General features: G+C 38.1%; 1 protein-coding gene across 1 annotated transcript in view; it reads right to left on the bottom strand.

Moving 5' to 3' along the window:
• Window positions 1-764: 764 nt before the first annotated feature.
• The window catches only part of lmbrd1 (LMBR1 domain containing 1), a 58,674-nt gene continuing 37,790 nt past the window's right edge, over window positions 765-21,648 (bottom strand). The window contains exons 12-16 of the mRNA XM_008278741.1: window positions 18,449-18,553; window positions 18,216-18,365; window positions 16,827-16,902; window positions 2,562-2,653; window positions 765-2,155 (exon numbers count right to left, since the gene is read on the bottom strand). Coding sequence (XP_008276963.1) covers window positions 2,045-2,155; window positions 2,562-2,653; window positions 16,827-16,902; window positions 18,216-18,365; window positions 18,449-18,553 — 534 coding nt within the window. The 3' untranslated portion in view covers window positions 765-2,044. The remainder of the gene's footprint in view (window positions 2,156-2,561; window positions 2,654-16,826; window positions 16,903-18,215; window positions 18,366-18,448; window positions 18,554-21,648) is intronic.

Here is a 21,648-nt window from a genome sequence, read left to right as displayed (position 1 = left end):
CTAAGACATGATTCATTTGGCTGTTCATGTTTATTTCATAAATGTATTGTTATCTGATACTATACGGTCATTACAGACTATTTAAAATGCAGTAAATAAGATGTTAAAAGAGTTACGTTGATCAAACATGTTCATATAGTGGTCAAAGGTTAGTTACATGAATGGAGGTGAAAGACATACAGCCTGAAACACCCTGATTCTGAAAAAAGTCACACATAATAGGTGTCTTTCATTTCTTGTTCAAATGTTTGCTGATGTGCCTTTCTTTGGACAACATGTTGCATTTCTCATAATTTTATTGCATTTATGTTGTGTTCATGTGTTTGGAACTGCTCATGAAAGATGTATGTTATGAACCTTATGTCTTTTTTTTGGAAGTTTATTTTTTTTTAGTTGTTGAAGAGAAAGTAAGAAAGAAAGGGCTAAAAAACATCTTCAAAGCCACCTGTATGATGTGTGGCAACTGTTACATTGGACTTGTAGTGGTTTTGACAAAAAAAGAAAAGTCGTCTGACTCAAACGCAAGGCTTTGAACAGAAATTAGAATTGTAAATTTGACCCATCCTCAAGCTTTGAACACCTGAAATGACGAACAATTGATGCACCATTACATGTTGCCAGGTTTGATCCAAATTCCTAAAAGACAAAACCGAAACTACTGGATGTACAAAAGTATTGTAGAGGGCATCGCACTGTAGAAACAAGAGGTTGCAGAATGCAAATTTTGCAAGTAAACTAAAAAGAAAGGTTGAAAATATTGTGTCTTTGTGTTTAAAATGATTTTATTTCTTTAAATACAGGTATCATTCAATACTGACACAACTTTCACAACAGCAAATTTGTCAAACAAACTGCACGTGACGACGCTTCCGTCATCATCATCGTCACCTCACTGCATTTGCAGCTGCTTCCTTCACTGATTCTCAATTAAGGTAACCAGACCGACATTTCAAAGCAAAAACAAAACTCCAGAGAGTCAAACTGATTTCTGTCAGGGTAATTTAGGCTAGCATATACAGGGGCGTGTGCCCGTCATGGTATTGTACATTCATGAGGCACAAACATTTGGTTTCCAAATTAAATGGTCAGTTTGTATTCATTTGACACAAACAGCAAAATACGCTGAAATAAAATGAAAGTGTGCCATTAGCAGTTCTATGTCACAAGCCTGCTGTAGATAAACCCTAGAGCACAGACAAAAAAATGAGAAGTAATCTTAAATTAAAACGAAAATCACATCCATATGTTGGATTATTTCTGTCTTTTCTCGTTTTTTTCTTCCAACACAGAAGGAGAAAAGCTGTTGAACACATTATTAAAAACCATGAACAACTGAAGACTTGCAAACACAACTGGTCCTTTTACATTTCACCAACAGTGCAGGTATGTAAGTTCAGTAACAGTTACGACCGCAAATAGCAAAAATGTAGGGAAAGATGCAGCAAAACCACTAGCACTATATTTAACCTCAGACAAAAACAAGCAAAAACAGACGTTTAAAGTGTCACTGCTGTCAGCATTTAGGAATCATTATTTTCATACCAATTAGCTTGTCAGGAACATTTTGTGTATGCTTAATTGGTACCGTATCTTAAAAAGGTATACTAAAGCCAAGTCTAGGTGTTGCCATGAAGTTAAAGGGTCTAGAAAGTCCGTAGAGGATGTAAAGTTCTGGAACAGGATATGACTCTGTCTGCCGCAATAAGTGTGCCTCCTGAAAAATGACCAATTTCTGTCAGTTTTAAAGTGTTGAGAAGTGAATTCTCCATGTAGAATTGAGTTGAAGGACACTCCCACAATCCCAAAGTTATCAGCAGTATTGACTGAGAAAGACACAACAATCAGTCTGTGGGCTTTCATTAGAGGGAGGTCTCCAAAAAAAAAAGAAAAAAAAAGAGGCTGGAGTCCACGACAGTAACTCCTCAAAACAAATACATTAAATTAAGACAAATCACTGACAGGTGTTCATTTGTTGACGACGTTGTACTTTCTAGTCCCTTCAAGTTATGGTTACAGTATCTACAAACTCATCCAAAGTGATTTTTCAGTGCACGTATTCGTCATCGCTCAGGTCTGAGTCATCGGCCTCCACCTCACCTTCAATCACAGACTTCTTCCCTCGGCAGCAGGACACCACCAGGCCAATGAGGAAGGCCTGAAAATAATAAGTAAAAAACCCTCATTAGGAAATATTTCATGAGGACCATTTGATCGATAGAATGCAGGAAGAGCAACCGGAGAGGAAGGCTATTAAATATTTTGCTGAGGGAGATGTGCGGCATGTGCAGCTCTCAGTAGCCTCTTCAGAGTAGAAAGCTCTCCCACTGAAGAAGATTCTCTTAAAATGCTTTTGAACTCAATCAAATGTTTTATAGATGTTGTTGCTGTAAATGTTTCATGGTTGAAGAGACACAGAATAACTAAAGGCACCGGTTATCTATAATCTTTGCCAAAAAAAAAAAGAGAGAGCTAAATTTAACCCGTTTCAGTTATCTTCCTCCAAATTCTGCAATCAACATTCCAATTCTCACTCTACTTGAAATCGAGATCCTTGAACTTACCCCAATAAAGGCCCAGTTACCAAAGTAGTAGATGGTGCTGAAGAACCAGAACTTGTGGAGGAACAGATAGGATCTGGTCACAGTGCACTGGTCTGAAAGGAAAAGAGAAAAATGTCTTCTTAAATAAAGGTGGAAGGAAGATTGTTAGCATTGAGCTACTTCATTTGGATAGTTAGCATGTGCAAGACTTCCCATCCTTCTCTCCCATCCCCCCTATCTTTGCCCCTGTCCTCTGCACAAGCACAAGCCTGCATGACCTCAAACATGCACAGGACACTCTGAAATAGTGCTGTGTGGATCAGTGCGAGTCACTGTTTGTTTCCTATTTACAGAGCCAGGGCTGTGTATGAACGCCAGATATTTTTTCAGCACACAAAGAATGGACAGCTAGCACACTGTGAGGGGATAGGCATTACATTTCACAAAATGTGTGCTGAAGTAATCCCATTGACTATACCTCGAAATCTGGCTGTTACTTGCGTTTACAAGTTGAAAAAAATACATGTAATATTAAAGACGAGAGTAGGATCAATGAAAACAAAGCCGGCACTTTCTTATTTTTTGTTCGACCCAACAACATTCTTCACAAGGAATTTTCTAGTATTTTGATACCAGTCGCACTTATCTTCACCTACAAGGGCTCAAATTATTATTTCACTCATGTGGGATGAAGTGGAGAGGCAGGCTACTTCCACTAGTGCCTTTCAGGTGACATGTTTATGTGTGACACAGATAACTTCTCTGTCGTCTGGACTACCTTCCAAAATAACAACAGGGGTGCAACGAAAGGGGACACGTCCGTTGATACGTGGTCTTTATAATTGCACAAGTGTAGCGCTTGTTATACATTTATGTTTAAAAGGGGTCAGTATACACTTAAGTGCACAAAAAACCACAGGCTGCTGCTACTACACAGAGCAATGCCTCGAGCAAGTTTTGTTATTGTAAACTAAAAAAGACAACCAGTCGCCTGGAAAGAGGAAAGCTGTGTCACTGTCAATGTGAATATGGCTTAACCAATGAATAAAGCTGGAATGGTGTAAGACTTAATGGAGCTTAGCATCAAATATATCCAGTAACACATACTGAAACGGCAGAAGGTAAAGGCACAGGCCCCGCTGAAGACGCCGACAAATTGTGAAGACAGTGAACCATAGGTTATGGGTTACGCGTGTCGCCCCGGTGCTCTGATGAGGTAAAAAGGGTGCAATCTCATGAAGGACCCTCACAGGTTCTCCACATTATTATATGAAGTGCAATTCTCAAAAGAGTTTCACATGAAATTCATTACATACATGCACTATGCAACGGAGTGCAAAATGATCACTCTGCTGCATAACTTTCAAGCACGTTCTCAAAGTGCACTTTATATGGAAGGGCAATTTATGGTGCTTCACACAATGCATTAAAAACAAAGAAGAAAATGCACAAAAAAATATGAAGGTGTTTAGTAAAGAATAGGGATAAAAACAAGTTAAATGACAACTAAAGAAATACATGAATGAGGGTAGGGCGGTTGAGTGTTTAAGGTTGAAAGGCAGTGCATAGCATACAGTCGTCCTCAAATGTATTCATACCCTCCCATTAAAGAAAAGGCAAAATTCACAAAAGTCCCTCAAATAACTAGAAACTGAAAAAAGTAATAATAAATAAAAATTTGCAAAATTATAATTAATGAAATACGACAATTGCTTTTGAATTGTGGTTGAAAAGAATAATTTAAAAAAACAAAAAAAACAAAACTGTCCCAGACAAATTAGAGCACTTTGCTGATGAGCAGTGGGCCAAAATCAAAATACCTGTCAACAGGTGCAGAAGTCTGGTTGAGAGTTACAGAAAACACTTGATTGCAGTGATTGACTCAAAGGGCTGTTCAACTAAATATTAGTTCACAGGTCCCATCATGCTTCTTTTTTCATTTTATTTTATATATATATATTTCCTTTTTTTGTTATTATTTGTATTTATGTATTTTTTTTGTTGAACCACAATTCAAAAGCAATGTCATAATTTTCATTAAATTTTTTATTTATTATTACTTTGGTCAATTTCAAGTTATTTCTTTAATGTGAGGGTATGAATAAATTTGAGGACAACTGTACATACTTTAGCTTAGATTTAAAGCAAGTCCGAGAGTATATCAATTATGAACATTCAAAGGTAAAATGAGCAAGAAGGTAAATGTGTTGCAGCCATCTAATGAACTAATCTGAACACTTTTAATGTAAGTGTTTTCTGGGAGCACCTTTAGTTTCCGTAGAGGTAAGCGAAACTCAACTATGCGGTGTTCCTCCACTGACATTTTGCAGCAGTGACCAAAGACCGCTCAGTCATTACTGACGGAGTGCTGTGATCAGGAATATAAAACACATTATAGTCAAAAATCTGAGGAAAGAAACTCACTTACTGCTCATAAAATCCAATTTCTTTCTTTGTCTGCTGAGCAGCTCTGTGCTTTATGCTGGTGACATCACCTTTAAGCATTAGCTCTCCAGTTTCTGAGAGAACTGATACTGCTATTGATCTGACTGGCGGGGGGACGGCAGGAATAATATACAAATTTTTAAGCTGAGTCATTCTCCTTTATGTGCATGAATGAGTATTGGCAGGCATGGGAAATGCTGATGACGTCAAAAGTGGCAAGTGCCAATGATAAGGGTGTAGTGTCTGGGTCTCTCCTCAGTACTCCGATTGTTTTTGTGTGAAAAAAAAAAACAGGAAGAAAGGGAAGAAAAAAAAAAAAAAGCTTCCCTTCAGATCACATTTATTCATTAGCTTAGCCGTGCACAGTGAAGCAATAAAAAGAAGAAAAAAAAATATGTAAATACACTCCTAATGAGACTTTTCCAGTTTCAACAGAACAAGGCAAGAGAGAAAGTCCACAAAGCCAAAGTGAAGACGAAATGCGCTGTCTGGCTATGTTAGAGAGCCATCTGGAGCATTAACGCTAACCCTGCTGAGCTGCTCCTATCACACTGTTTCATACACAGCTCTTCACACTGGCTTGAACCCTATGAACAGCGCAATCAGACTTATACAAAGCAACATGACATCAAGGTTCACAGCAATAACTCAGTGTGGTTTAGAATGTATTCATTAAAGCCAATACTTTCAAAAGCTTTCTTCGCCAGAGTGCTGAATTTTAAAAGAAGGAATATCCAGGTCTGTGCCGTTTCATCTATAATAAAGATTAGATGCAGCGCACCCATGGGAGTTCCAAAGGTGCAGCAACAATCAGCTTTTTACTTCACAAGGATCAACAGATAATAGAAGAAGCAAGTCTTTCTTCATCCCCGTGACCCCGCACTTTTCCTCCGGTACCGCAGCCATCTGTAGCTCTCCAGCTGCTTACCTGAATTGCGGGGATCTGAGTGGGACCTACAGATGGTTCACAACAGTGGTCTGCCTAAATATATTATCATGTACACCACTGACCAGCTTCACCTTGAAATCATTACCGTTCTCTGATAAGAGCGGGGGGCAGTGTGTGAGTGCAGGTAATTTCACTTTGACTCATGATATCCGAGTGAGTGCTGCCCTTTGTAGCATGATGCATTATGTATAACTTTCATCTCTGCATTCGAACACAAACACGTGCATGGAACCCCGCGCACACGTATACACGCATTGTGTTCTTCTGAAAGCCTCTCTATCAGCAAGCGCTCTTGTACCAAACACTGTATGCTTTTACTTTCTCCCCCATCTAAAAAGCAGTGGAGCACTTTCATTCCGATGTCCTTTGAGGATGCCGATGTTCCTTCGGCAGAACTATTTTCAAATCTTTGGCTTCTTGTATTAGTGTTGCTCATGAATGTTCACCAAAAGCATCTTTTCACAGTGCAAAAATCCATTTGAGGAGAGCTCAAGACCTCTTGGAGCAGATGTAAAAAAACAGCACACATAGAGGTAACCCAACCTAACTTGACTAACCAAAACCACTGGTCATGCCAACAGGAAGCCAAGAAAGAAAACTGCACCAATCCACAATGTGGGTCTTCTTTTCTATTACTGTTGGTTACACAAGTGAATTACTTTCCTCAGAAACACATTTTTTTTGCTGTAAACACAACACTGACATATTTTCATTTCATACAGTTGTTAAACAAACACGTAAGCACCAAACAACTGTGTAGTTACACATTCAGAAGCTACGGAGCAATTTTAGCATTTTATCTGAAGTCAGGTTTCAGGTGTCCTGACAGTTCACGCAACGTTCACCCTCGTTTTTTTTCCCATTTTTTTCAGTCTCTGCCTACTCCTCAGAGAAGCCGCTAAATGCGCTCAGCATATCTGCTGGGCAGATACTGCACAGTGGGTTTATTTAAAAATAGCGATTAGACAGCTTTAAGCAAAGAGGGGTGTTTTAATTTAATTTTAATTTAGAGTTCAGTCATCAGTAATTTTAATTTTATCAATTAACCCCCTGAGCCCTAGGCTGTTCAGGGTAATTCCACTACCTTTACTTTCAAGCTCTTACCTTGGTCATTATTAGAGCTGGTCGTATATCTTGGTTATCTTTTTTTTTTTTAAGCAGCCTAAGCTATCTAGATCTTAAAATATTTATATTTTACAAAGATATATATGTATATTTAACTATACAATGCTGGCAGCAGAGATCTTCCCATAAACATACTCTATGGCTCAAACATTTCACAGACTAAGAAATATCCACTTGTGCATGGATGACCTATACTCATCTTCTGACCAAATAGTTTGCATCAATGCATACAGAGTGGAATGTAATGTCAGCCCCGAGATCTGCTGTAATTCCAAAACTGGAATACCGGGACCTTTCCATTGTTGGAAAGGTCGAGGTGTGTGTTTTTATTTGATATGCATGACAACTCACTGCAACAAATACTGTAAGAACAATTCAGTTAGGATGACGAGATAAGGAAGTATGTATGTCAGGTTCCAAGAGTTAACAAAGGAAATCTTTTGGCACAATACCAAGCAAACATACATTTCTTGAAACTGAATGTTCTTATAAAAGGCAGGGGTGTCTGTGGACTCACGATGGACATTTTTCTTTCAGGAGAGTAACTTTTTGATTGACATATTCTATTGTAATGCAAAACGATGATGATCCCCTTGATGCAAAGAAAATTACTATTAATTTGTGTTGGGGTTGAGGGAGTCTCCTGTTGGAAATTGCTTGGGCACCTGACATCTCAAAGGTAACACATAAAATTGTGACCATCTTTCCCCCTGAAGCTCTTTAAAACAATGCCGTGGAAACTGGCAAGTTGCTAGGAAACAGACAGTCTATAGTGTGAAAGCCCTCCACTGTACCACAACGTCAGTCACTGGGTTTCAATATAGCAATGACAGTATGTCTTCTAAGGTAAAAATAGGACTTCAAATCGTTGATATCATTTAAGTCAAAGTGCTAGAATTTTTGCTTTTGGATAATGTCAACTTTACTGATGAAAAAAAAAAACAAGAAAATCATCAGCAAATGTCTAAGAGGGAGTTTGTTGGTAGATTGAGCTACTGGGTCAAAAGCAAAGCATGTGATTTATTTATTGATACAAAGTGTGAAGTAAGAGCTACAAAAAGGTGCTTTAATGTGAGTTCTGAGTTACAAGAAGATACTGCTGTTGCCATATCTACGCATACAATTCATACGTGTACAATTCATGATGGTTTTCAGAGAATCTAATAGACAGTCAAGAAAAGCTTTTGGTTTTGGTAAGAAGGGATTCTGGTGTGTAGGATAGAATGCAACTAGTGGTTAGACTGCCTAGGAAAATACTGTTACCAATAACAGTAGATGCTGAATTGACTTAAAGCATTAACATGATGGCAACAAAAAAGAATTAAGGACAGTTAAAGGACCCGTGTATAGGATTTAGTGGTATATAGCGGTCAGACTTCGGACTGTAACCAACTGAATACGTCTCGCTTCAGCTTCTTGTTTTAAATGTATAGGAAAACCTACAAAGCCGCTCAAACACAAAAGGCTTCCTCTTGGAGCCAGTGTTTGGTTTGGTGTTCTGGGATACTATAGGAAGATGGCGGTGCATCATGAAAGAGGACCTCTGTAGATGTAAAGGGCTAAGTCTACAACAATCGAAACACGACGATTCTTGTTTTCAGGTAATATACACTAATGAAAACTGAAATCTAAACATTAGATTTCATACCTGCCAGTATATCCTATAAATCCTCCATGCTGGACCTTTAGTTACTTAGATGAGGCTGTGGTCATTAAAGACAGACTTGAAGACTGATAAATCCAGGATGAGAGCAGTCAAAATTAAATAAAATCCAAATCAATAAGTGAGATGGAGGTCTATATAAGTATACTGACTGACAGATTACTGGCATTGTTAGATTCCTAACAACGACATTACTACTAGGTCAGAAAACAAAGAGTATAAAACACATAAATATCATCCACGAAGGTAGGGTATACAAAAACACAAAAACAGCTAGTCTATGAGTCTTTCCAGACTCATATATTGTATGTAGGGATGACTTGTAAATGTGTAGGCTAATGGACAGAAACCTAAAGTCTAAATCCTTGCATGTACTTACATGCTTGGACGTTACTGCAAAGGAGCTACACATTCTCTTTGCACACAGCTTCAATCCGGCAGTGTAGAAGATCGATACAATCACCATAGTTTCAAGGTGGGCAACCAGGATTAGTATCACCGATCCAGTATCTGATCAAATGTTAAATATGGTAATGATTTCAGCTTTGGCCTCAGAGTTATAGCGATAAATAGTGAACTTACTGAACTTTGACCTTTTGGATAACAAATGTCATCCTTTCATAATTTATCTTATTAAATACTTGTGCAGAATTTTGTCATAATAAGTGCATGAATTCTTGAGTTATGGCCAATAAATGTTTTGGGAGGTCACAGTGACCTTGACCTTTGTTTCAGTTTATCCTCAAGTCCGAGCGAACATTCGTGTCGAACTTGAAGAGATTCCCTCGAGGCATTCCCGAGAATGGGATGGATGAACAACCCAAAAAAACATAATGCCTCTGGCCACAGCTGTCCCCGGTGCAGAGACATAACAAAAAAATTAACATTTATACTGACAAGAGCAGACAGTAGATGAGGACGATCTTAAATGCAAGTCAGAGTTTATGATCAAAGCAACTCCCCCCACCAGAAGCAGCAGCATGAGCATCACAGTTTTAAGAATAATTTGACAGAGCAGCCTCCTCATATTCTGAGATTTCTGCCATATCATCCAGGCCTTGTGAAGCCATAATATCCTAAACCCAAACTTGGGAGAAATTTAGTGCAGCAAGAGTTCAAGTTTATGTCATTGGCTTGAGCGACAGTGTGGATGTAAAAATAAATGGAGAAAGATGAAAGCAGCATCAGCACTGTGCAGAACGTACAATAATGCTCAAACAGAAGCAACACTCAGAGGCTTTAACTCCCAGCAACACCTTTATACTCTGTGTTAAATGAGATACTGAAGAGGACTTTAAGGTTCAGGTTGTCTGAGGCCACGGCAGCTAATTCCTGAGGATTCATTTCCATTTTGCTGAGTAAATGAGTAATGGCATGGTAATGACCTTAGAGTAGATAATGGAGAGCTTGGCACTGAGCACCTGCTCACCAAGATGTTAGTGTCATTACCCCACTGTGACCAATTGGCCAATCAGTCACCAGCTTGACTTCTACCCTTTTTTTGCCTAAGCTGTCTTTTGATCCAGTGTCATACTAGGGGTTATTACAAAGTGATGCCCTTCCTGAGCCTGTCCAGGGGTTGATGCAATTTTCTACCTAAGAGTATTGCCATTCTTATTTTTTACATTCACAGAGAGACGCTTGAAATACAGAGAATAAATGAATGTGAGTTCACATCCATGTCTGTGTTCATCGTGTGGTAACATTTCTGAATATAGGGTGATAATAATGTGTTATGGATGACCTATTAAATAAAGGTCACCTTTAGACCAGAACATAAAGTGCATATAAAGTGTATATATACATAGTTCAGTCTGTGAAATTTTGCACTATAAAGTTAACAGAATAAATATTTTACCAGCAGTCAGACATGCAGAATAAATCCACCATTTAAATAGCATAGACTGCACAACACAACGTCTTATCGTGCCAGTTCATTATGTATCACCAATTTAATTTTCGAAGTGTCATGAAGCAACACAACCTTTTGCCAACAACTAGGATGTGAGCTTCTAAAATATCTGATGATAAGTCATGACAGCCTAAATAGCCTATTTAAAAGATCAATAACGAGAATCAATATTGTCCTGCATTTCTGTTCTACTCTCCCTGTGTCTTCTGAGAACTGATTCATGTTTTGTGAGCTTTGAGAGCAGCGGGCTCAGCAATCAAGCATGGGCAGCTGATTTATATACAGCGTCTGAGATATGATGGTGCCTAACATGAGGATTGAAGCCAAGCTAAACTTGCATATGAAATAAAACATGGAGATTGAACAAAACTCTGCCACGACGATCAGACCACCTCTATATACCGATGGGCTCTGTCATCCAGAAATACATCATAAACACAATGCTTATGGGGAAACTGAAAAGGCTACAAGGTAAAACAACTGGCGCAATCTGTTAAAACAGGACCAGTGTTAATAAAAATGTGTTTCTGTGACTTTCTGTACAGACCAATTAGTCTTTTGGAAACGGCCCATCTTGCATATAGTTTTATGGTTTTATGCCTCTGCTGCCGCATGCTCTCAGCACTCAAAGATCGCATCTTTTACAGAACCAGAACTGATCGGCCGAGTGTTTCTCGACTCTGACATGGAGCACTGCCTTCCTGCATGTAGGCAAACCATTAGTAGTTGCTGACTGATGATTTTCCACAGACTCATTCATGTGACTGACTTTTTATTGCGACTTGAAATATAGCAAAACACAGTACTCGAGAAAAAATAAATTCTTAAGTAAAAGTAAAGTTATTGGTTTTAAAAGACTCATAAATATTTTAAAAAACCTAATTTTGTTGCTGTAAATGAGATTATATGTAACTGGTTGCACCCACTGTACACATTCTCCAATGTACTGTTGTATATTTTGCTTCCTTTGTTCGAATATTTTCAGTTGTTGCCTTTATTACTGGATCTATTTTATCTTGGGGATACTTTGCTACACACTAGCAAGCAACAGAAATTGTGCAAATTATCAAACAATTAGATGGGTCGGTTGTTTCACGGTCTAGTCTCTCTACCGCTCACATCAGTCTTTTCACAGCTCCAGATAACACTGCATATCATGGAGTGACTGAGGACTCTCTCCTTATGAAAAAGCAGCTTTATGTAAATTAAGACAGATAGGCTTATTTTCTTTCACCGCACGAATGAAATCTTTCACCTGTTACTTTTACACTGTATCGCTTGATATGTGTCTGATTGTATTCCCTCTCGGTCGCATGTGTTGTCTCTGCTTGACACTTCCTCCCCCTCATGGTAGGTGGTACAACGGCTGTTGTGAAAGCAGGAGCCATTTCCAAGATGGCCAAAATAGGATCTGTTTCGCTAAGCTGGTCAAATGAGAAAGTAGAAACCTGCTGGTCAAGTGACTCTGGCACCGTACTGCCTCTATTATAGCAGTGCTAAAGAGATCAAAATTGTCTGTGTGAATGAACGGATCCCACAATTAACATTACTTGGGCACAAATTGATTTTAGAGGTTCGCAAACAGCTATCTGTAACATCCCATGTAGTCAGACACAATACAGTTTCTAGGCTGCGGTAAACAGTCTGGCAAAAAATGGTGCAGAATAATTTTTAAATCTGTTTGAGTTAATTGTGATAGTTGTGGGACAGTAAACAAATTATTTGTTTGAGAAAAACAAACAATCAAACAACAAAAGCCAATTAATTTCCACAATACTGTCGGAATAGTCATGTAAACAGAAGTATTACTGGGGGATCAGTTTATGTAATTACTTTACGTTGGCAATATTGTTATGCGTAAACATAACCAGATTAATTGAATGCAACCTTATCAAACAGTAAAAGTGATGAAGGCAACCAAACTATTGCATTATATTTTAATTGAAACTGTGGTGATTGACTAAATTGTTGGCTTTTAATAGAACACTACTCCTCAATCATTGTAAACAAAAACAAAAAAGGTTTAAATATCTATACTAAAATCTTTAACTGCATGCTTCAAGCTTCAACTGCATATTCATTTATTTATTATACTAGATAGACAGTACAGTGTTTACAAGTATTTTGGTCTACTGTGTATTTCAAAATATGCACGACCACGAACACTTAGAGTACAAGTTTCCCTCTATAAAGAGTCACCCCAGTCCATCTACGCATTGCAAATACACCACACCGCTGCTTTTATAGTTGATAAGATGAGATGTGTGATCGTCTCTTTCACTTGTCAAAGACATAACTCTATTTGTGCCTCCATGCTGTTCAGACACCCCAGACATAGGCACCAACCATGAACTAAACCCACTGCTGAAAGCCTTGACAAAAACGGTTATCACTTTTGGTTCTTTCTCGATTTAGTTTGGAATTCAGCAGATCACTCTTAACCTGTCTGCATTTAGATGAGTAAGGTCACTTCATTTGTGACTCATGCCAAGTTTGTGCCAACGACATGCGTCCAGTAGAGACCGGATCCAGTTTCACTCATAAATGCACTGAGGTACAGTTATACAGAAAAACAGAAAACTGTTGTTTCTGGTTAATTCATCAAAACCATGAACCTAAACGGCCATTTTTGTCACAAGCAATATCCTAAACAGAACAATATAAATAATATCCAGACCAACTGAATGACGACTGAAGTGTAATTTTGTTTGTGTACTGAGCAGAAGACCAATATTTTACAATTAAAAGACAAAATAACATTGTGTAAACTCATACTGTCTATTTCTACTATAATCTACATCTGCATAGGTTCTGTAGATATGAAAATACTACTTCAATGGGACAGTGTGGGATGTAAAATAGCGTGCGCTCAATAACGAACAATTTGTGAAAAGAAATGTGACTGATTTGGCACTGCAGTTCTCTGAAAAGAAGCATATGGTGTGGAATCTTTTTCTTTTTTTTTTTTCTTTTTTTTTTACATTACATAACTTTTCAACCTTGAAGAATCTGCAAACCAGTACAGCTATTTCTTATCCACATCTACTACTAACAGTACGTCATCTCTTCTTCTGCTATAACTATAATTTAACCGACACCTAATCAAGCAGTAGTAACTATTTTGTGGACATCTGTGGCAGTTCATCATTAAAATGTATTAAAACCAGCTAGATTAATGATTTAATCTGGGCGAAGCCTATACGTTACCATGTGTAAAATGCATGTAAAATATGTAGGAGAGAGGCCAAATGTATGCATCTACATATCAGATTATTGCAAACAAAAAATATCTTGCTCTAAATCTCTGCACAGACTCTCCTGCCTCTGCCTTATCTTTCTATTTTCTGCCTGTCTTACCCTGTCTCAATGCATTTTCAGTGCTGTTGGATAAAGTGAAAATTATTCATGAAAACCAAGTCAATAATGGCTATCTCTAACATCTTGGCTGTACTCACGCATATACCTTATTGTCAAACTCAAACTTTCCTGCAACAGGTCCAGACTCACATGCTTTTTTTCATTCCGTAGATGATAATATCAATATATCTACACACAATAAACAAAGTAACGTATAACAAGGTTTTTCATTTTCACTGCATAACAAAACTTTTGAAGATTGTTTCAGAAGATTTCCTTCTCCAATTGTTTAGAAGCTCCAATAGAGAGCAGAACATGCTCCACTATAAAATGTAGGTGCGGTTTAATGCTATTTAAGAGTCTATTATGCATCTGTTTTCTTCTTTTGAGATTTCAAATTATTGATTATATAGCATTGTGCGCCTTATCACCTCTGCCAATGACATGGAGCCTCTGTGGAGGTTATGTGTTCAGTGTCCTTTGCCTGTCAGCAGGATTACACACAACCTACCGATCTGAATGTCATGAAACTTAGTGGAGAGGTGGTACATGGGCAAAAAAAGAAAAAAAAAAAATCCATTAAATTTCGATGCGAATCCGGATCAGTTTATTTAAAAGTGCGAGATAGGGCATTGACCTTGGTGGACGTCTGCTCTCTTCAAGTGCACTTCCTCTGGAGATAAAAATGAATTTGATGCCATACCAACAAAACTTTTTTTTGAAATTACTTTTCAAATATGCAGTCTTCTTATGAGTAAGAATAAAAATACTAACGTAATTTATGACAGAGACAGATTTATTAAGGAATATAGTATTTGGAAACATGAAATATGCTTAACTTTAAGAATTAATCACATCTACTTAACTGTGAAAGTGAAATTTTCTTTTTCATACTTGACATTAAAATTCACCGATCCTCATTAACTATTCTAATTGCATTCCAATTCTGTGTCAATTGGGAGAGTATTGTTGTGGGATTTTCAAAATTGAACAAATGGCAAAACTGGGGATATGATTAGGATGGTTAAATCTGATTTAAGCTTCACTAATGAGACTAGAAAATATGATGTGTAAACTGAATTCATGAATATGCTGAACAATCTTGTGTAAAACTCAACCCAATGAAGACTGGAAGCCCAAGCTGTCTGCACATTAGTAGCCCAAGTTCTCCCTGCATTTTGGACGCCTAAGCTCTCCATACAACAGGACCCCCAGCTTTCTGTATGTGTGGGTGAGGTGAAATCAAGGTCACCAGGGCCTGGCAGAGAGGGGGTTTCCAGGGTGGGTGTAACTTCCCAGTTGCTGGGACGGGAAAGAAGAGCACCCCAGTTATGAGGGTTGGATTACACTGTCAAGTATACATTAATGCTGACTAATGTTTTTAACTGGAACCAAAGAAAATGGGTTGGGTTTTCATGGGTAGGAGAGTTGTGAGAAGTTGCATAACTTTGTAAGGAAATGTATCACTTTGTTCGCTAGTTAAAATGTCGAGATTTTGCTCATGTTTGTTCTTGGGGCCTCTGTATTAGACTCTGAAGACTGTTTAACTCAAAATACTTAGATAAGACGTGAATTTTTTGATCACATATTTGACAAAGCTGCCTTATCATCACTGGCCCATATACACACACACATATATATATATATATATATACGTATGTATGCGTGCATGCATGTGCGTGCAAAGAGGCCCCTGAGACAGTCCAGAACATAGTAGCAGGATGCAAGATACAAGCTGGGACACGGTAGAACGAGAGGCACAACCAAGTGGCCGGGATAGTGTACAGGAACATCTGTGCCGTGTATTGACTACAAGTCCCCAAGTCCCGATGGGACACACCACCGAAAGTGGCTGAGAACAACAGAGCTGAGATCCTGTGGGACTTCAAGTTCCAGACTGACAAGCAGCTGTTGGCTAACCAACCAGACATAGAGGTGGTCGACAAGGGGCAGAGGAGGGCAGTTGTGGTGGACTGCGGCAATCCCAGCGGACAGTAATATCAGGTGGAAAGAGCGAGTGGTACCAGTGGCTTCAAAAACAATTAGAACAGATGTGGAAGGTGATCCCAGTAGTAATCAGAGATATACGGGCTGTGAACTCCAAACTGTGAGTGTGACATCAATCAGACTCCAGGTACAACATCTGAGGTCTCAGTCCAGAAGAGTGGTCTTACATACTGCTAAGATACACTATCTACACACACACAGGCGCACGCGCACACACATGTGTGTGTGTGTGTGTGTGTATATATACACGCATGTGTGTGTTTTCCTTAAACCTTTAAAGGAAGGACAAAAACACATTTGATGCCTGTTTATGTCAAGTCTTCAGCATAGTTAAATCACTTAATAGATGCTACTAACAGAGTAGCTGACTAGTGAAATCAGTGGTCACGTTTCATGACTACACTTGATAGAACATCTCTATTTTAAATCTCTGACTTTATACTCGATTAATAGTATCCCCTCCAACAGCAACAAGCGCTTGACTTGAGCATTAACCAAATTAATAAATGATGGTATGATGTACATTCACACATTTGTGTTTCCATGGCTGATTTAATGTAATAAGCGTTGGCATGGCGACAGCAAGAGGCCACATACTCCATCACTAAATGTTTGTCCTTGGTATTATTAGCTGTAATGAATAATAAATAGTGCTAAAGATTGCTGAGCAGTGTTCTACATTAAATGGCTGGGTTTTACACTGTCCTTACTTTCTTCCAGTATAGTCTCGACTTGTGCAGAATAAATATTTGATGCTGTGTTGTAAGTTCTTCCAACATCTCACGGTACTACCTGTGCTACCTTACTGTGGGAGCAGAGATGACTCACCCTCAGGCGCGTCTGCATCACATATCCTTGTGGTGCCAAAAGTAACATTCCCAGGACCTGGTGAGGGCATCTGAGTCTGATCGAAAAACACAAGAGCCATGTAAGTGTTGAGCGCAGGAACATGACAAACCACTTTATGCAGTACCAGAAGTAGGAATATAGCCATAATCTCTGGAAATCTATATTACCAGAACAATATCAACAACAACAGCTTTTCACTCATAAATTATAGAGTGACTAAGTTTTGCAAAGTAATCTCAAGACGGTTAGTTCCAAAAAATGCTGCGAGTTTTGCCTTGGCTGAACTGAATAAACATCATTTGGATCCGAACAAAGCAATATGTATATAAGCTTTTTACTTTCAACCTATAACCACGGGGAAGTGGAGTGTCAGTTTTTTTAAGTATTCTTAGGTCATCTTGCAGTCCGGATAGGTGAGATGAATGCATTATAATCATCACCAATTGTATGATTAGAATCAATGTAATCTGGGGTAAGAAACTCCTTCCAACATATAAAAGCGTACTTGATCGTCTGTTATAGGTAACAAACAAAGCAGCCTGTTTGGATTTCATTTGGTAAGACCGAAAACAAAGAATGTGACTGAGATCTGATTTATTTGTATGACTGTTATCCTCCTCTTCGTCAAATGGAGGCTAACAAGGAGTCTTTAGCAACTCCTTAGTTTAGTATGTTTCCTCAATTCATGTCACATGTCTGTATTTGCTAAGCTCTACCCACTATTAAAGCAATCCAATCGCATTTAAAAAAAAAAAAGTATTCAAATTTTACTCATAACAGAGATAAATGTGACAATACATTATGGTACTGCCAGGTATAGACTGTATATGCTTATAGAAGGAGAGGAAATGTATACAAATACTGTAGGTGAAACGATAGCAGCAGATAGGTATGTGCCATGTTTACCCTATGAGTCATATAGAGCAGGTTTTAAAAAGGTTTTTTTCCTCTCATTTAACAAGAGGATGTTTCAGCAAAACAACACTGTGGTTCATTTAAATTATGTTGTTTAAAAGACGAAGCGTAGACACGAGGGTCCATCTAAACCACATGCACACACCCACACACAGAGAAAGAGAGAGCAGAGCTACAGCAGATCACAGGGAGGGTAGACTGTCAAACAACAGATCCACACAGCAAAAAGCCACACAGTCTAATACGGATAGACAGAATTCAAAACGAACAAGAGTCTAAAAGCCCCTCTGCCAGCCCATAGAGACCGTTCTCCTGCCTACACCAAGCTGGACCAAAGTGGTTTGAACCTGCTGACTAACCGACACTGCCATCGTTAGAAACACATCCTTAGAGCTAGCTCTCGTCAGAGGAAAACCTAGAAATACACGGAAATGTACATGAGTTTTTCCTCACCTGCACAAGGTATTTCTGGCTGCCGTACATGACATATTGGGGGGCCAGACTGTAGATCATGTAGCTGGTGTGCAGAACAATCAAGAGAAGAATCATGCAGAGGAAGAGAAGAGCCTGGGGACGAGTTCTCTTCGGTCTTATTTTGTACAGCTTAAAAAGAACACATTAACATGCAGTTAATTATACATCTGAGAAGTTTGTAAGGTATTACAGAAAAAGGGGCCTCTTCTTACCCTTATCCAGAAGAACCAGATGCCCATGTTGCGAATGCCGGCCATGGATGTGAGTACAAAGTACATGGTGATGACAGTGATCAGGATATAATCCAGTGGAAAAACCTGTGATACCAAGGACAGAGGTTAACTACATGTCTCAAATGCAGTAATTATTGCTTTCAGGTCCAAACATTGAAGCCGGCTGCCTTTCAGGGATGCTTACAGTCGTTAATGAGCAATTGGTGTCAAGTAAACGGAATTACTCATGCTATTTGTTTTATCAACACAAACTGTACGAAGACTAAAAAGCTGAAACATTCTGATTTCATCTAAAACCTCAAGTTTGTTCCAGAAGATGCAGCAAATCCTTACGTAGTTAGTATCCCGCTTTTGGTGTGATGCACTTAATTTCTTAAATACCAAGGTCATACTTCTAAACACTGGCCTTAGACATTTAATCAATGCTATTATCTGTGAAGTAATTATTTAATAGTCTGAGCTTTCAATCACTTTTTTTCCTCAAAAATCTGCTGTAGAATACTAAACTCATCAGCCGATATTCTATTTCATGTCCACAGCCAGCGTCAGTGACCTAGAGACACACAGCGATAGCACTGATTTGATATTCTGTCAATCTTAACATTGCACATTTTAAAAACTTACTTATTAAGGCTCTAGCCATTTAACAACACTCTATATATGCTATAATTAGCGGATTACACCAAGGAGCAGAACAACAGTTTATTGCATGAGGCACGCCAGAGTAGCACTCCTAAATTTAAAGGACCCTTTCTCACAGTTGTAAATCTGGATGAGGCCATTTGGGAAGGCAATCCATATGAAACATCGCTTCCCTGCATCAGGTAGCGGATGTTTACAACCAAAAAACAATTTAATGCTCTCTTGGAGACAACAGGACGTCTCCTACTTTCCAAAGCAACTGATAACGGTCTCAGAATGTCAATTCTGAGTCTGCCCAGACCTCTACGCAGCAGGATGTGGCATCTCTTGCTGCGACTTCCTGACCCTCTTTACCTCCTAACAATTAGAACTTTTAGACAAAAGAATAAAGTGCAGTTTTACAGCCGGAAATTACAAAACTCTAATATTAATGATGTGATGTGACGAGTGATGTCCCATACTGGACTCAGTAATCCGAGACACTATGTCATTAGGATCAGTACTGGAGAGAACACTTTGGAATCTGATGGTGTGTGGAGGATGCACTCACACAAACACTCCGCTTTTCTCTCTCAATTTCACTTAAGACACAAAGAGACTTTTATCCGTAAATATAGATATTGCAAAAGTCTTATTTTTTTCTCAATGCATAAGTGTATATGCAAGCAGTCTGCTGACATGTATAATGACATTTCACAATTTATATCTATGCTATTTGTTATTATTTCATTAACTGTATAAGATAAACATATCACGTTTGAGCTCATTTAGTCACCTGAGCAACACGATCTCTGATCCCTGTATGCTTCAGAAATCATTTCAGTGTCATCTCTAATGATATTTGACCTCTAACTTTTCCTGGACAGTATTAACGTCAACAACCTCCATTGGTTAGATGCTGATCTGTATAATAGAGTCACTGGAATGCAACATAACCTTTTTGAGTTTTCTTTTACCTTTAAATTTGTTGATTTGGGGCTTTTCCAGTGTAACAGCAAAAACTTTTTTTCTGTTAACTCTGCAAGCTTTTGACTTTTTCTTTAATGTGGGGCTTTTTTCAATGGAACAAGACATTTTTACTTTTATGCAACTATACAAAACGTCCAATCCTGTCTCTGTATTTCTGAACCAACTCATTCAGCACATCTTTAATACAACACTTCCTGCGCAGCTGCAACTTTTTCTCTCTCGCCTTCTCCGTGCTGATTGAACAACAATTACTAAAGCGCCGCAAGTATCACTTTCTTTCTGCTAAATGGGTAAATTTATAAATTGTAATTGGCAATTCTAAAGCGTTTCTAAATTTATCATCAGTCTTACCAACTGCTTCCAGTGACGAGCACTGCTATTATTAAGTTTGTTTATCGGTTGCATACTGTCATTACCAAACCTGCAGTCATTTATTCATTGTGTGCTGTGTTGTTTTGTTGGTATTATTAGCTAGTAGCAGGTATTAATAAATTGTGTACATGATTATTATCAGTGCGGCCGTGTATTTATTTGTCTTTATTAGCTGGAGGTCAATGGAATCACAATTTACGACTTCAGCTAAAAGCATGATCAATATAATTCGATTTGATAATTTATTAATATTCAGTCTGAAATGTTATGAATTCATTTCCAGATAAAAGATCTTGTGTTGTCCTGATAAACAAGTATAGTTGTTGCATTAGGCTTCCAGAATTCAATGACTTATTGTTGCACAAAAACAATAATATGAATGTTTGCATTACTCATTGCTTGAATATTACCCGACTAAATTATCACTGCATCATCATCAGATAAAATGTTGTTGTTTTTTTTTCATTTTAAATCAGATTGAATAGCAACCAGTCTTCTTAGGCTTCAAGTGTGCAAGTAGTATAAACAAACAGAATTAAATTATAATTCAAGAGGTAAGAAAAGGAAAGAAAAAAAATGTTTGGATTCATTACCCAGCATTCCTGCATTTCTTACCAAGATTTCTTTGGATCATTTTTTGGATAACAGAATTCTCTTGCATCAAAGAATTTAGCAAAACATCGACCAAATCTTTAAATAACATGTTGCCATTTTCTGTTTTTAATCACTCACAATACTCAATTATTGGCACTTGGATTTGTGGATAATGCAGATTTTTTTAAGTAACAATTAATAATTCTTCCCTTTACTTTTGAAATTTCTTTGTCAGGTTTTCCTAAAAGTGGTTAGTAATCATATATAATAGAATTTGACTAAAGACGCAAGCACCTCCAGGAAAGAGAAATTAATCATATAGTGAGTCCTACTAAAACTACACCTTGCTCTATGTCCTGAAAACACGATTCAGTTGAGTATGCTACAGATAGCCTGGTAATAATCATCACTAACTACAAAGATGGCAGACAACACTTTCTATTGTATATTTCTACTGTATTTCACCTTGTGTGGTTTTCACTTGATCCTATTTCACAGATTACAAGTTTTGTACAATGATAACTTTTACATCACGACCTTTTAAATGAGTGGTTTCAGAACCAGATCAACAGCTGGGCCATAAAAAAAAAAAAAGAAAAACA

The sequence above is a fragment of the Stegastes partitus genome, unplaced genomic scaffold (assembly GCF_000690725.1).
Source record: "Stegastes partitus isolate 25-593 unplaced genomic scaffold, Stegastes_partitus-1.0.2 Scaffold131, whole genome shotgun sequence".
NCBI classification, from domain to species: Eukaryota; Metazoa; Chordata; class Actinopteri; family Pomacentridae; genus Stegastes; species Stegastes partitus.
The sequence above is the reverse complement of the archived record's forward strand: the minus strand, read 5'-3'. Positions and strand labels throughout refer to the sequence as shown.